The sequence below is a fragment of the Thermobia domestica genome, chromosome 18 (assembly GCF_964235325.1).
Source record: "Thermobia domestica chromosome 18, izTheDome1.hap1.1, whole genome shotgun sequence".
Lineage (NCBI taxonomy): Eukaryota > Metazoa > Arthropoda > Insecta > Zygentoma > Lepismatidae > Thermobia > Thermobia domestica.
This window is the reverse complement of record NC_137471.1, coordinates 181,433,824-181,450,435: the sequence shown is the minus strand read 5'-3', so window position 1 is coordinate 181,450,435 and position 16,612 is coordinate 181,433,824. Positions and strand designations below refer to the sequence as shown.

The 16,612-nt window shown below is 36.9% G+C and overlaps 1 protein-coding gene across 6 annotated transcripts in view; it reads right to left on the bottom strand.

Annotated features, from left to right (window-relative positions):
* MsrA (methionine sulfoxide reductase A) overlaps nt 1-11,093 on the bottom strand; it is a 33,536-nt gene extending 22,443 nt beyond the window's left edge. The window contains exons 1-3 of one of the 6 annotated variants that reach the window (XM_081746209.1): nt 10,898-11,093; nt 6,690-6,853; nt 1,093-1,207 (exon numbers count right to left, since the gene is read on the bottom strand). In XM_081746209.1, coding sequence (XP_081602335.1) covers nt 1,093-1,207; nt 6,690-6,853; nt 10,898-10,996 — 378 coding nt within the window. In that variant the 5' untranslated portion in view covers nt 10,997-11,093. Of the gene's footprint in view, nt 1-1,092; nt 1,208-6,689; nt 6,854-9,772; nt 9,953-10,169; nt 10,352-10,514; nt 10,722-10,780 lie in introns of those variants that run through there. The other 5 variants (XM_081746208.1, XM_081746213.1, XM_081746211.1 and 2 more) reach the window with 5 other exon arrangements.
* Between the last annotated feature and the right edge of the window lie 5,519 nt (nt 11,094-16,612).

The following is a 16,612-nucleotide window of genomic DNA, read 5'->3' as shown; positions in this document are numbered from 1 at the left end:
GTCGAGGAATCTGAAGCTTAAAATATACAAAACGATAATCATGCCTGTTGTTCTGTATGGTTGCGAAACATGGTCACTTACTCTGAGGGAAGAACATAGACTGAAAATATTTCAGAACAAGTTCCCAACATTGTTAGGGTCGTCAAGTCTAGGAGGCTTAGGTGGGCGGGTTATGTAGCTAGAATGGAAGAAAGTAGAAACGCTTTCAAAGTCTTGACTGGATAACCAATCGGAAAACGACCATTAGGAAGACCTAGGCGCAGATGGGAGGACAATATTAAGATGGATCTCGCAGAGATTGGAATACAAAGTAGAAACTGGATGCAGTTAGCTAAGGACAGAAGTTAGTGGAGAGCTTTTGTGAACACGGCATTGAACCTCTGGGTTCCATAGGCCATAGAGTTAGTTAGTTAGTAGCCTTGACTTCATTCTATCACGGTGCAAATGCATGGTACAAATATATTTGTTGCCACAAAATTTCCCTATGCTAATACAAGAAACATAACTACTCAATGATCTTAACTGTAAACTAGTAAATATAAAATAGTTCCCATTTTAAAAGCATAATGTAGTAAAACACTCGAAAATTTCAATTTTTCCATTTTTTTCCTAACTCGGAAGAAAAAACGGTAAAAAAAACTGTTTTTACCCAAAATTTCCGTTTCTTTCCAGGCCTTTTCAACACTACTCATGGCCCACCAATGGGTCGCAACTCACATTTCTCACCATGATCCTTTTCAATGGGTAAAATTGGTTAAAAGGATTTAAAACTTTGGGGTGATTCTGAGGAGTTTTAAATCCTTTCTAACCAATTTTATCCATCCACACTTCTCCCCATGTTTTAAATCCTTTTTGAATTGTGTCTAGGTTGATAATACAGATAATGTTCTCCGAAAGTACTTCATAGAGGAGTGGTTTGTTTTCTGCGGTGAGTATTAGCCTTTTGCTTACATTTTTCTAAATATCATCATCATTTGCAACACAGTGATAGTTATGAATATATTGGCGAATGTGCAGAAACGCCCAGCAAAAGAAATCGAAACTTAGGCGAGTTTTGCATCGCATGTTTAAATACGTCTCTTTTCCCCTCACCTGTCTACTCGTCCTTGCTGTTGGATCGTGATGTTTCCAAAACAATTCCAGAAGGTCACTGTAAGAAATTTGTGTAGGATCGTAGTCTATTTCGATGCTTTCTGTATGATCACCTCTAAAACAAAGAAAGATTAAACATTTTAGATTTTATAGAAGTTGTAATACAGGCGAAATTATAACAGTGAAAATGGTGGGAAAGGGAGAAGTGGGCAAAAATTAAAAATAAAATAAAATAAAAAAAACTCTTCCTACTTAAATATTTCGACATATAGTTCGCATATCTGAAGATCCATAATTATTAAAGTATGAAAAATTAGGACATATTGTTAAGAACTACTTCACCCTTTAACTGCATGTTAATTGTGAACACATAGATGTTAATTATATATGAGTTACTGTAACTAATTTGCAAACTTTTGGGAAGAACATCACTTTATTAAGTTCCAGTAAGTTATTAGTGGGAGTTCTCTTCCAAAAATATTAAATGGAGAGAGGTTTTCCTCCTCAAGATTTTCACACCCTAAATACAGTATATTGATATAATTTACACATCTCACGTTTCGTTGGGTTACTAAATTCTTAGTTTTTGGAACAAAATGTTCTATACTAAATTCCGTTGTTTACATAATTTCGCAACTACAAGATATTGGAATATAATTTTCTACGATTAATCCCGTTTGAAGGGGAAGGATTTTTAAGAGAACAAAGAACGTAGTTAAGCGCCGTAATCTGAGAAACATACATTTCAACTGCTTCACTATAGGGTTTGTTAACATTAGGCACTCATACAATGTTATATAACACAACAGAAAGCTGCCATGTTTTATAGTTTCTACAAAATTTCGACAAATTTTTTATGCCTTCGTGTATAATAAACAAGGGAACCAACAGCACACATAATATTCAAAACTACATTTGGGTCCTTTATAATATTTTAACAAATAAAAAATACTGGCCACCGGACTAAAATTTCTCGCTCTTATTCCTTAAAATAAATCATGTTATGCTACAATCATTAATGAAAAATTTTCTTGCGAAACAAAATTATCAGTTTTCGGAAAACTTCGCCCGAAGCAAACTCACTCACAAAAGTAAATTACTCCTTGGGGATTTTTTTATAATAGATTAATTCCGACATCTATTACTGTTCTTTGTTTCTTCTTAGTGCAAGACATTTTTTGAGAGACGCCATTAGCTATAGCAACAAAACTGTGCCGTCGTCTGCTACGTCCCGGCACAAAACATTTTGGGTCAGTATTCGGGTAGAAGAACGTGCCGACTTAGCAGTCACGAATGCTGAGGCATGAAGCACTCTCTCTCCGCTACTGTTTCATGCAAAGGAAGCGCTCTCGCAGCCAAATGGATTGCAACCAGGCCAACGAAGGTAAGTTTCACTTAGTACAATGTATTTTGGGCAATTGGCAGGCGTCGCCGAGATTAAGTGTTGCATGTTGAACAATTTCATCTCTCATTCCTAGGGGCACTAGTTTTTCGCACATAGAATTTAAAAATTTCGCGTTTCGTTTTTCATTTTTCGCGTTTTGTCGCATTTTCCAAATAGTTTCGCATTTTGTCGCTCTTGTGAAAAAGTTATTCTGTGACATTTTTACAATTGTTCCTTTTATTTACAAATCACTACAGAAATAAACCATTAATTACCCAAAAATAAAATACACTGAATATTTCACTTGACATTGTAGATTTCACTTATAAAAAATTATATATTTTTTTTAACCAAACTGAAGGAAAATCAGTAAACTAAACTTAAAATAAGTTTTGCTGTTTTCTGAAAACACATAAACACAGGTTATATTTAAGCATTAAACACAAGCATGTTACATGTTTCCACATTTTCTTCTTTCACTGTTGTACGTTTGCCACTTATCATCAGTCCATACTCAAGAAAGAAAAAAAACTCTCACAATTGGCATTGCTTGTTGGGAGCCACACATATGTAAGTGCATTTACATGTTCTCTATAGCCGTGTTCCAATCACCCAAAATGCACAGCTCATGCCACGTTCTATCGTTCCATCAGCGGAAAACTAGCGTTTTTAAATTAATGAAAACTTGTTTTTGAAATTTCGCGTATTGTTAGAAATTTCGCGTAAAACTGCCAATTTCGCGTTTTATCGCACAACAGAAACCAATGAAAATACACACAGAATGTCATAAAATGTCAAGAAGCTGAAACTTACTTAATTCTGACGCATTTCGTTTTATCGCGCATTGTGAGAAACTCGTGCCTCTACTCATTCCTATTTAAAAATGAAATGAAATCTTTGAGTTTAACGTTCCACGATTCTGCCCTTTAAGCTAACGAAGACGATAATTAAAGCAAGTGAATGATGGAACACAAACTTACTTGACCGGGGATCGAACCAGAGGTAAGCACTCCACCACTGAGCCACCGTGCCCCCTTCATTCATATTTAGTGGTCGACATTATTGTGAAGGCTGCATCGTCTCACTGAGTATTCGGAACATTCTTGTGGATTATACAGAATTTAGAAAACGGCCAGGACTACATAAAAGAGTGTTAATAAGACTTTCGAAATAATGCGGTCCCTAGTGGTCGTACCATCACTTTTGTTTCTCAGATTGGAATAGTTAACGCGCTGTCAGATTTCCTTTTTAAATTTTTCCTATCATGTGTTACTATTACTGCTTTTCTGACTTGTTTGTAGTCATATCTTTTAGATTTTGCTACTGATTCTTTTAGCATTTTCAAATGTTCTGTTTCAATTGTATTTTCTTTTAATATTTTCTTTTTGAGTATTTTTACTTGGACTCTCCATTTCTAGAAGCTTTATTTTGAATTTTCGCTTTACAAAATGAGTCGGCCATTGGCTTTATCTTGACGGGGACAAACAGCTTCGCTGCTAACACATCCATTAAAAACCAACTAATCGAATATTTGTTTATAAAATATGAATAAAATCGCATCCTATAAGAGAAAAAAATAAAGTATATCTTGTGAATATTTTCATGAAAGTGATTCAGGCAATATTATACGATTATTAATGAAATATTTATTTTAGTTTTTAGAAAACCGTCTAAAGATGAACTCATCCTCAAGTGTAAAACACTCCTTAGGATTCATAAGAAGCAATTTAGGCAACATTATAGAGTTAATAATGAAACGTTTATTTATAGAATATGAACAAAACCGCTAAAGTCGCTTTAAAGCTGAGAAAATCATCCGAAAAGAAATTCACTCCCAAGGTTAAACAGCCTCTTATGGAGTCTGTCATAATGACTTACTCTGCATTATAATGTTACTAACGAAATATTTATTTATGAAATAAATGAACCAAATCGCCTGGCGTTTTTCATATAATAGACTCAAAGGTATACCAGGATGAAATAAGTTATACCAAGATGAAATTACCCTTCGTAGGTATTCCTCAGATAAATTACTTATACCACAGTGTAGGTTCTTCATGAAATATTGATATATGTTATATGAACAAAATCCTTAGGGCTGTTTTCGTGTAAGAAAAAAAAATCACCTCAAATGAAAATCAAATATTTGAGTTTTACGTCCCACGGTTATGTCGACTAGGCTAAAGGAGACGGCGATGATTAGTAATAAATGAAATGGTGGAATGAAGAAAGTGGGAGGAAATGGGAAAACCCCGAGGAAACGCACGCACACGGTGTTTGTCCACCACAAAGTTCACTTGGCGGGAGCTGGGATTGAACCCGGGACACCACGCACCAGAGGTGAACCGTCTACCACTAAGCTACCGTGGCGCTTTCTTCACTTCAGTAAACTACCCTAATTTTCAGATAGGAACAAAATTACAAAAGAAAGGGAAAAAAAAGTTACAAAAGCCTTAAATTTAAAGCTTTGGTGTAGATTCGTTGAACGGTATGACGTGTAGAGGCAAGTGAGCATATTAACATCCCGACGTAGAAACGGACGAACCGATATTCAAAAATCACTCTAGGGGCCGCAGTGGCTCAATGATAGAGCGTTCACCACTGGTGCATGCGATCGTTCGTTCGATCCCAGCTCGCGCCAAGTAAGGTTTGTAGTAGACAAACAGCGCGTACGTGTGTTTCCTCGGGGTTCTCCCGTTTCCTCTCACTTTCTTCATTTCACCATTTCCTTCATTTCTCGTCATCATCGTCCCCTTTAGCCTAGTCGGTATAACCGTAGGATGTAAAACTAGAAAGATTTCATTTCATTTCATTTTGAAGAATCACTCTTTTGGTCCACGAAACGAGTAATACCTTCAGAATCTCGATCATGATCAGCAGACTTTCTTTTCTCCAATCGTTGATCGAAAGTAAAAACTACATTTAAAATGTAGATTTGAATTCAATGCAATATATTTCTACTTATACGAGATAATACACGCGAAAGAATATTAAAGTTGTAGTTTAAAGACCTTTGAGAAAACGTCCATTAGGTAAACCAAAGTGGAAAGATAACCTTTAAAAAAAAATCCCACGGTTATGGCCTTCAGGCTAAAAAAAAAAAAAGTGAATGATTACCAAAGAATTGGTGGGATAATAATGAAAGAAAAACCGGGAAAACTCACGTTGTTCACCACGAACTGACATGGCTTAAGATCGAAGTGCGGAATCCCTTTCACCAGAGATGAGCGTTGTATCATTCAGCCAAAGACGTAACTAGTGCCACTTCCATAGCTAGATTATTGATTGATTGATTACGGGGGAGGGGGGTTAATGGGGACATCAGTATCGAGGCTATGCATTCCCGTCACGATTAACAAGGGTGCCCGAGCACGGATTGGAACGATAAAAAGCAGGGAAAAGTTAAAACGAAGGAACAAAAAAACGCTGCTAAATTAAAAAGTAAAAATAAAAGACTAAATATATGGAATAAAACAGATAACGATAACAATAAATATAGAAAAAACAACAATAAAAAGGCAGAACAAAAGATAAAATCGTAGCAGGAATAAAAAGAAATAATAGACTAAAAAGCTCACAGAATGTGAACAAGCTCAGACGCATTAATAAACTGAAGTACCCGGCTAATAATATCACGAGTATGTGTACAAAGCAGTCCGTGACGTTCTCTGAGATCTGAGTATCCAGGACATTCAACAAGAATGTGGTGAATATTCAGGGGAACAATACATTCCTTACAATACCTACGGTTGAGACTACGTAATAAATGACTGTGTGTCAGATGAGAATGTCTAATACGCAAACGCGTCAGGAGCGCTTCATCTCCACAATTTGAGCGAGAAGATGTATGCCATACTCCTAGAGTGGCTTAACTGCATGAAGTTTCTTATCATTTGCCTGGTCCCAATCTGCTTGCCAACGAGAGCGCATCAAGCTATAGAAATAACGAAAAAGATCGGAGCAAGGACGGCAATGCTCCAAGGTGGCGTTCTTCTCAGCTGTGTCAGCACGTTCGTTTCCCCAGAGGTAGAATAGATTCATACTGGACACAATTCTCTGATGGCTCTTTTCTGGGATAATAATCTCAAGCCATAAAGTATGGAGAATGTATGTACAAAATGCTACATTATGGCACTGTAACACAATAATTACTTTATTCTACGTCAGAGCAATCTACTATAAACACCCATGGGTCAAGGAAGCCATTACTTACAAGCTCTTATAGGAAGGTTCGTCCTTCGTTCCACCTGTGTATCCCACTCGAGTACGAATCACTCCTTTCACTGCTCCAAAAATAGCGTCTGGCTCCCAGAAACAAGCCATCGAGAACGTAGCCTTCTTCGTTGTCACATCAACATCATGTAATGGAGCCATTACCTGCAATTATTACACAACACCTTAACTAGTACTCAAATGTTTTAATTTATATTAAAGTAATACATAGACTAAAGTTATGAATCTGATTTCATTCAATTAACTATATAAACTGTTAGTCTGCATCATTAACGTCTTCCTGTTTAGGATTCCATAAAGACTTGTTGAAGGCCAAGGCAATCTTGCTCAAACTTGAGAATATGAAATGTAAGTTGGACGCATGCGATCATGGTTAAAGATGACAGAAATATCGTGAAAAACGAATCCTAAATAGGTGCACGTTCCCAGTGCAAGGTAAGAGGTTATTTCAAAAATGCTCCCTACAGCGTATGTTAGTAATTATGCAACTAGCTATAATTCAGTATGTAGTTGTGTGAAGGCAGAATGTACAATGTAAAGTCTATCGAAATGCACTGTTTAGTTTAACGTCACAAGTTTATACCTTGAAGGCTAAAAGAAATACATTATAAATCCTTATTATAATACAGAGACGCCTCAGTCTGTGAGTAACGCTTCTAACAGTTGACAGTTGCTGGTCTCTAATAGGCCACTACTTGCGTTGGTTAACTGGCGCTAGCACTCAAGCAATTTGCAGACTTAATTGCAACTTTAAAAACTGCGTTGTTTCAGCCTAATTACTTCAAAATAGGAGAAAGCGCGATTTTAAATTCTAGGGCTAGTGCTCAGCGAGATAAAGGCTTTGGAGGAACAACAACCGTGAAGAAATGATGGAAGAAGTTGTGAAATGGAAATCAGCAATATTTGGGTACCGAAGGAGGTCTTAGGATCTGGTCCATACACACGTTCATGTGCAAATTATAAATTGATTCCGACTCCTCTAAGATAGGTACCACTCTTGTGTATTTGATACAATAGTGTATGAAAACTGAAATAAAACTGTTGTACGGGGTCACAGTGGATCACTGCTAGAGTACTCATCTCCGATGTGTGGGATCCCTGGTTTGATCCCAGCTCGTGGCAACTGAACTTTGTGTTTGACAAACACCATCTACGTGCATTTTCTCAGGGTTCTCCCACTTTCTTCATTCATTATCATTATCATCGTCTGCCTTAGTCTCTGTGAGTTGAGTTGATTTGGAGTTTAATGTCCCTTTCAGCAGCGAGGCTATATGAGACGGGACCTACTGATTAACGTGGAATCAGAACCACATGGGCTCCAGCCGGGAATCGAACCCGGGTCTCCTAAGTCAAACTTAGCCTTTGTGCATATAAGACAAAGGAACTTGAAGAGGTCGTTCATTTCAAATATCTGAGAAGTATTTTGACAAACGACGCCTACTGCACCAATGAGATCAGGTCAAGAACTACAGCAGCTGAAGGGGTATTCAACAAGAAAAGATCATTTCTAACTAGAAAGTTTAATATACGACTAAAAAAGGAGTTGGTCAAGTACTATTATTAAGTTGAATTATATGATTCAGAGACTTTACATTACGGAAGCTAGAGAAGAAATATTTAGAGAGCTTCGAAATGTGATGTTGCAGGAGGATGGAGAAGATAAAATGGACAGAGAGACTTAAAAATTATAGGAAAGGAGAGGCGAGGTTCTAGAACACAGGTCCTCCTTCCCATTTAGCTATAATAAAGACAGAAAGCAACGTGCTCTGTGGGGCTCTAACCCCCTTCACTCGCTGACGCTCGCTCGACAATACTATGTGAATTAAATATTAAACTTTGGTACAGAAAGGAAAGAAACATTTCCAGAGCCGAACTTAAGAAATCTCATTAGTCCCAGGACCTGACTACAGGCAAAAAAGCGGTAGGGTTCTAGCTAGCGAGCGTTAGTGAGTAAAGGGGTTAGACGCCCGCAGAGCACATTGCTTTCTGTCTTTATTATAGCTAAACGGGAAGGAGGACCTGTGTTCTAGAACACTGGGCCGCATCCCCATTGGGTCTTAATAAGGAAAGTATGGGTATTATTTAGTTTCTCCCCCAAATCACTTGGTAGTGATTCTAACTCACTTGGTAACGATTACGTTTCGTTATTTGTAACTTTGATGAGTATAAATATAGTGCGGACGTATGGCCTAAAAACTACAGTGCATGAAACACGAACCAATTTGTGCTACGTGGTCACTAAAAAGTACGAATGGTGTCCAACCGAGTCAGGGCAGAAGCGCAGCATGGGGGCCAACGAGCTCGTTTACAACGACTCACTATGTTATAGTACCAGCTCCGGAGCCGTCGATTGATCTGGGGCAGACAGTAAGTCATCCGAAAGTAATTACTTGGCTACTAACATGCCTTTACTCGCTATCGCTCTATCGGCATTAGTATGTGAATTGAAAATGAAATGAAATCTTTGAGTTTTACGTCCCACAGTTATGCCGGTTAGGCTAAAGGAGACGGTGATGATGAGTGATGAATGAAATGGTGGAATGAAGAAAGTGGGAGGAAACTGGAGAACCCCGAGAAAACCCACGCACACGGTGTTTGTCCATCACAAAGTTCACTTGGCGGGGGCTGTGATCGAACCCGGGACCCCAAGCACCAGAGGTGAACGCTCTACCACTGAGCCACCGCGGCCCCCTAGTATGTGAATTGAGTACTGAGCTCTGATAAAGAAAGAGACCAACCTGGTTACATACACAGTTTTACTATATGTCTGGGCCAGTATTCCAGATAAGACTTAATAACACATTTATGTTTACAACAGAAAGGTTACTAGTATGAGACTACAGGAACTGGTTTAATTCTGAGTACTTGCAGTAAGGCTTTCAGCAGACAAAATGTCTGTCATGAGTGTTATTTTCGAAACGTCGTACATGTTGAAACTCTGCAAAAAGCACATTAAGACACTTGTATATGTATGCCGAAATCATGATCAAGCTGCTGCTTATGACAAGCTAGCACAGTTTAGTGAGTGTTTCGCATAAATAATCATTTTTTGTGCAACCTCACCATTGCGATGACTCCACAGCTGCTCCCTACGAACGTACCCCTGCGCAGGCTCACCAGCTTTGCCCTGTCCTGGCACGGAATACAATACATACAATTCTCGCTTATATTCGGAACCTAGTGCAGCATTGTGAGTATATCCACTGTCGCGCCTGCTCCTTACGTATGCATCTCCGCGCGGGTCCACCAACTTTGCTATGCTCTGACGCGGAATACACAATACTCGTAGCGAAGGTTGGTTTGTTTTTAGCAGGGCAAAAATGCACTTTGAGCGGAACATTCATGGGAACCGATTCACAATAAATACCAATACGAAAAAATTGCATACTAATAATTTCAACAAAATGGGTCCAAACTTCCCTAAGCTAACCCGACTCTACCCTAATTATCCTTACATTACCTTATGTGAACAGTGCCACATCCTGACAACATCACTTGTTCTGCAGAAGTGCAGAATATCTTAGGATATCCTGTAAAGCAGGGAGGATATCTTCGGATATCCTGCATTAACTTGACTATTGTACATTTTTACGGCTTTTCGGTGTAACGGAATAAAATGTTATTTATTTATTATATAATTATATGCTTGATACCTAAGAACTGATCCACGACAAAAGGGAAAACACTTTGAACTTAGTTCCTTGTTGTGATTTTGAAATGCAACACAATAAAACTTAAAAAGAAAATAAATAATAATAATAATAAAGGCGCAACCATTAATTTTTTCTTAAAATTAGTAATTTACCTTTTTAAAAGGTGATGAATATTCTGATCCCATGAAATTTACGAGCAACTGTTTAATACACTACAGATTCACTAGTCTACCTGTGCCTTTCCTCTCCCTTTCATGACATTCATGCACGCAGAACCCACCTCCGCCCAACAGCGAAAACAATAGAATATTTGTAGTTTTATATCGGTCAGGAGGTCAGGTCAGTGACCTTATTATTATTATATGTTTAGGTTTTTTTCTCCATCATACATTCGAAACAGTACAAACAAGTTATATACCTCTGATCCGGACGAAGCATATAATAATTACAATCTTGGTTGTCACACACGCAATGATGTAAATGCAAAATATTAATAGTTGAAATTATTTAAATTAGTACAACTACTAACTCTGACCGTCTTAAAGAATCCTAAGCTTCTTGCAGCTGTTCGATCTATCTGGAGCAACTGAGTTCTCACACCATCAGTAATCAGTGATCCAATATAACGAATCATGATAAGGAGGCTCTTATGTACTGTGCACTATAACATAGTTATAAGATAACCTCTTTGCTCTTGTGAATGGTTTGTTTAATATTTACAACATGCACATTTTCTGTTGATTGTTCGGTATTATGATATTTCTCATTTGTCATTTATTTAGATTAATTTTTTCTGCAAGTCATCTATCTCAAACTAATGAATCAGATTTCAAATCAATTCACGCTTGACTAAGGAGAACTCCGTATTACAACTATCGATCAATTTCTTTGCGACTCATTTCAATAACTAAGCATAGTGAATCAATGATAGATTGTTCACAACTCGTGGTAAGATACCTTGGTTCAATCCAAAACAGGAGTTCGTACTCCCAGTAAATGAGGGGAAAAAATGAAATGAAATCTTTAAGTTTTACGTCCTACGTTTATGTCGGTTAGGCTAAAGGAGACGGTGATGATGAATAATGAATGAAATGGTGGAATGAAGAAAGTGGGAGGAAACGGGAGAACCCCGAGAAAACCCACGCACACGGTGTTTGTCCACCACAAAGTTCACGTGGCGGGAGCAGGGTTTGAACTCGAGACCTCTAGCACCAGAAGTAAACGACCTACCACTGAGCCACCGCGGCTCCCCTAAATAAGAAGAGATCGCATCCTTTTATTTGTTGTTGATGTCAAGGGCGTGCCCACAGGGACCTTCAAAATTGATTTTGGACCCTAAAATGTAACATAAATCGACTAACATTTGCAAACTCCCTTAACAGAACGAACTACACTTGTTTACAGTGCCGGATTTACGTGTAAGCTAAACAAACTATAGCTTAGTGCCCTACTCGCTCGGGGGCCAAAAGAATTAAAGGTTCAAAAAAATTAAGCCAAAAAAAAATAATTTTTTCCAAATAACAAGAAAAAGCAAATAAGTTAAAACGAACATACAACAATGGTGTATTGTCATGGAGGAAGTAATAGGGTTGTATCATATTTCTCAGTTCCACTTGTAAGAAAACCCTGTTATCCAGCTTCGCTTATAATGGAGCCCAGGCCCGTATCCAGGGGGTCTAGGGGTCCGCCACCCCTAAATTTTTGCTGCCCCCCTAAAATTTTCACGGTAGGCTTGTAAATGAACTATCATATGGCTGGATCGGGTCCTCCCTAACTTCAGCCGGACCCCCTACATTTTTGGGCTGGCTACGGGCCTGATAGAGTCCACGTTTTCCAGCTTTGCTTGTAATGGGCCCTTTTTCGAGTACAGAATAAGAGAGGTTTAATATTATATAGACATATGGGCAGTATCTCTTTCAGCAAAAATGTTCCGGAGGGGTACACTCTCCGGGAGAAACACTGCTGCTACTTTTTTTTTTTTTATTTATTATTGACGTATTATTTTGGTCTCCTCTGGGGAACAGTGCCTCTTTAAAATATGTCTGAAAGAAACACTACGTATTGGAACCCCCCAAAATACTTTGGACCCTCCCAGCAAACATTTCTGGATGCGCGCCTGACAAATTTCGTCCTGTTTGCTTATTTTTCCATTGTCTTCATACTTATTATTTCCTCTAGGTGAACTCAAAAGTTATTTCTTCTGATTGTTGTCTTTTCATTGCTTGCATATATACAAAATTAATATATACATGTTCCTTTATAGTTACAAGTGAAAGACGTCTTGATAAAAATCGGCAAGAGATATCATAAAGGAGAGATTTTTTTCGATTATATTTTCAAGGTATCGCACCGTTTGCAAGACTTGAGCCTATTTCCGGTTGGAATTTCTAATTTATGCATGATCAGTGATTTTTTTCTTCTTGTATGCAGTATGTAATAAGCCAATACATTACACACACAGTTAATTAAAATGTCAGTGATATATGGTGTTCATTAGGCAAAACAGTCCAAACAATAAAGATTCATCTTAGACTGGAGAAATGGTTATCCTTCGTTTTTCATTATCATTTGGGCATCAAACAAACGCCTGAAAGATATACTACTCCTTTATACAATGATGTGGTGTTGGAATGTATAACTCGTAGGCTATGATGCTCTACTTTTTTAAAATTTCAACACTTCCAGTAAAAAAAATGTAATAAAGAAATAACGGCCATCTTTTATAAAATATTTAATTAAAACTGGACAATCTACACAAAATTTGGAATCGACTTGCAAGAACGCCCCGTTTCTAGCGCTTGTGTTTCCGAGATCTCGTTGTCGGAAGGATTCGAGACAAACACATAAACTTTTCTTTGGAGACAAACATATAAACCTAGCATTTTAATATATAGACTAGCTGAACCTGTGCGCTCTACACAGCGCATCATTCGCATATGAGCATAAATCTCCTTCTCATTCCTCACAACATCTGTACATGTCCCTTTACAGACACAAGTGAAAGACGTCTTGAGAAAACAAATCAGCAAGGAGTATCACAAAGGGGAGATATTTTCGATTATTTTTCCTCAATATCTTTCACCGTTTGCAAAATTTAAGCCTACTTCATGTTGGAGTTTCTAAGTCATGTATGACCAGTGCTTACTTTCTTCTTGCATGCAGTATATAATAAGCAAATACATTACATACACAATTAATTATAATGTCAGTTATATATGGTGTTCATTAGTCAAAACACTCCCTCCCCCCAAAAAAAAGGTTCATCTTAGACTGGAGAAATGGTTATCCTTCCTTTTCCATTATTATTTGGCCATAAAACAAACGCCTGAGACATATACAACTCCTATATACAACAGTGTGGTGTTGGAATGTATAATGCTTAGGATGTAATGCTTTAGTTTTTTTTTAATTTCAACCCTTCCAATGTACCCGTAAAAATGTAATAAAGAAATAATGGCCATGTTTTTTTTTAAATATTCAACTAGAACTGGACAATCTATGCAACATTTGCAATCGATCAGTGAAAACGTGATCTCTGTAGACCCTGTAGTTTCCGAGATCTCATTGTCGAAAGGATTGGCCACAAACATAGTTTAAAAGCACTCCAAAGATAGCAGCACAATTTATTTTCATTGATTTTGGAAAAGAGTTATTAAAATACAAAGGCTTTGAACAATAGTTTTAAAACATAAACTTTATTTAAAAAAAAAAAAAGATGTAGGCCTATCTATCTATTAAAATGCTACAGTACCAATTAAGAGCGACCGAGCTCTAACCTATAACCTTAGCTTTCAAATATTTGATTTACGGTTATTTGTGATTTCACACTTATAACAAAGTCAAATATTTTTAAAAGAGTGTACTTTAAATAAATTACCTAAAGAAATATTTTTCACAAAGTTTATCCTTTTAAATTATTGTTCAAAGGCCTTTGCCTTTAATAAGCCTTCTCCGAAATAAATGCAAATGAATTGTGCTGCCATCTTTGGAGCTCTTTTAAATTACATTTATATGTTTGTGTCCAATCCTTTCGACAATGAGATCTCGGAAACTACAGGCTCTAGAAAGATGACGTTTTCACTGATCGATTGCAAATTTCATGTAGATTGTCCATTTCTAATTGAATATTTTTAAAAAAACATGGCCACTATTTCTTTATTACATTTTTACGGGTATATTGGAAGTGTTGAAATTAAAAAAAAACTAAAGCATCACATCCTAAGCATTATACATTCCAACACCACACTGTTGTATATGTCTCAGGCGTTTGTTTTATGGCCAAATAATAATGGAAAAGGAAGGATAACCATTTCTCCAGTCTAAGATGAACCTTTTTTTTGGGGGGAGGGAGTGTTTTGACTAATGAACACCATATATAACTGACATTATAATTAATTGTGTATGTAATGTATTTGCTTATTATATACTGCATGCAAGAAGAAAGTAAGCACTGGTCATACATGACTTAGAAACTCCAACATGAAGTAGGCTTAAATTTTGCAAACGGTGAAAGATATTGAGGAAAAATAATCGAAAATATCTCCCCTTTGTGATACTCCTTGCTGATTTGTTTTCTCAAGACGTCTTTCACTTGTGTCTGTAAAGGGACATGTACAGATGTTGTAAGGAATGGTAAGGAGATTTATGCTCATATGCGAATGATGCGCTGTGTAGAGAGCGCAGGTTCAGCTAGTTTAAATAATAATTTATTTAAAGTACACATGCTTTAAAATATTGTCTTTGTTAAACGTTAAATCGCAAATAACCGTAAGTCAAAGGTTTGAAATCCAAAGTTAGAGGTTGGAGTTCAGGCGTTTTTACAGCTTTTGTAGCGTTTTAATAGATAGATGTTAAAATGAATGAAAGTATTTTATCCATGTAAATGATGTACACAACATTGGTTGTATACTAGCATACCAAATTTGATTTGCAAAATTTAAGAGTTGGTTCTATATACCTCCGAAAATTTTGGAAGTGGACCAAGGTACACCTGGCAAAATTTAAACATGGAAATTACTCTTTGCCATCCTTTTTTTTTTAACTGATCGTAGTACTATTACGATGAATGTTAAAGGCGGAAGTTATTGATTTCTGCTACTTTTTGATTTAGTAGAAAGTTTAGAGTGGAGGTGTAATATATGCTTGGAACTCTCAATTGATTAAAAGAAACCGCTTCTCACTATCTATTACAGTTTTTACTTATGGCGATTAACGTCAAAACTAGAAGTGGTTGACTTCTGTCACTTTCTTTTTAAATGGAGAGATGTTAGTTACCTATTGTTAGAATGGTTAATCAGTTGAAAAAAAGTTACTCGCTACCTCTATAGTTTCTGCTCTATATAGATGAATATTGAAACCAGAAGTTTCAGTGGATTTCTATCTCTCCTGCTTTTCATAGAGAGTTACGGATAGAAATAAAATGTGTTCTTGGAACGATTAATCGATTACACAAAACCACTTATCGCTATATATTATCGTTTAAGATCAGTGGTCGCCAAACTTATGAAGCTTCTGAGCTACCGTACCGTTTTTAAATCCTATTATGGGCTACCTACCTAAAGAACTACGGTACCAAATTGTTTTTTTTAAAAAAAAAACAATATATATATTACATTTGTTTATTGCCTATCAAGTGGAGAAATGGAGGATAGCCAACGAAATAAAGCAGAAATTATTGATTTGTATCTATTCCAGTTTCATTATCACCTGCATCAGCAAACTCATTTCCTATCTTTTGACCATCACGTAGATCTTGAGATCTTTGTCTCCTCGACGGACGGACACTCGGACAGTGTATCAAAAGAGTTTTGCAACTACCAAACAAAACTACTTAATTAATAAATACATCATTAAGACGGCATAACGCTTTCCTCCCGTTCAAAGCTGTCTTTTATAAAGTGATTTGTTATTCAGAAGTCGTCAGGAGACATGAAACTTTGTCTACAAGTTGAACCAGTAATTAAAGAATGATCAATGCAATTTCTAATTAGTTTTCCCCATAAGTATATTCACGCCTAATGTATTGCATCGACGTCGACCCACGATTGAGTCACCACCGTACGTTCCACCCATTATCGTGCTCATGGAGTTTTCATCCATAGCTTGATGAAGACAATGGGCCTACCGCCTTAGTACTTTAAATCAATTTATTTCTAAACTTCATCGACAACGAATGACAGAAAATATTATGTAAAATATATATTATGAATATAAATAAGAAGAAAACCAAAGTGCACAAGAGCAGGACAGG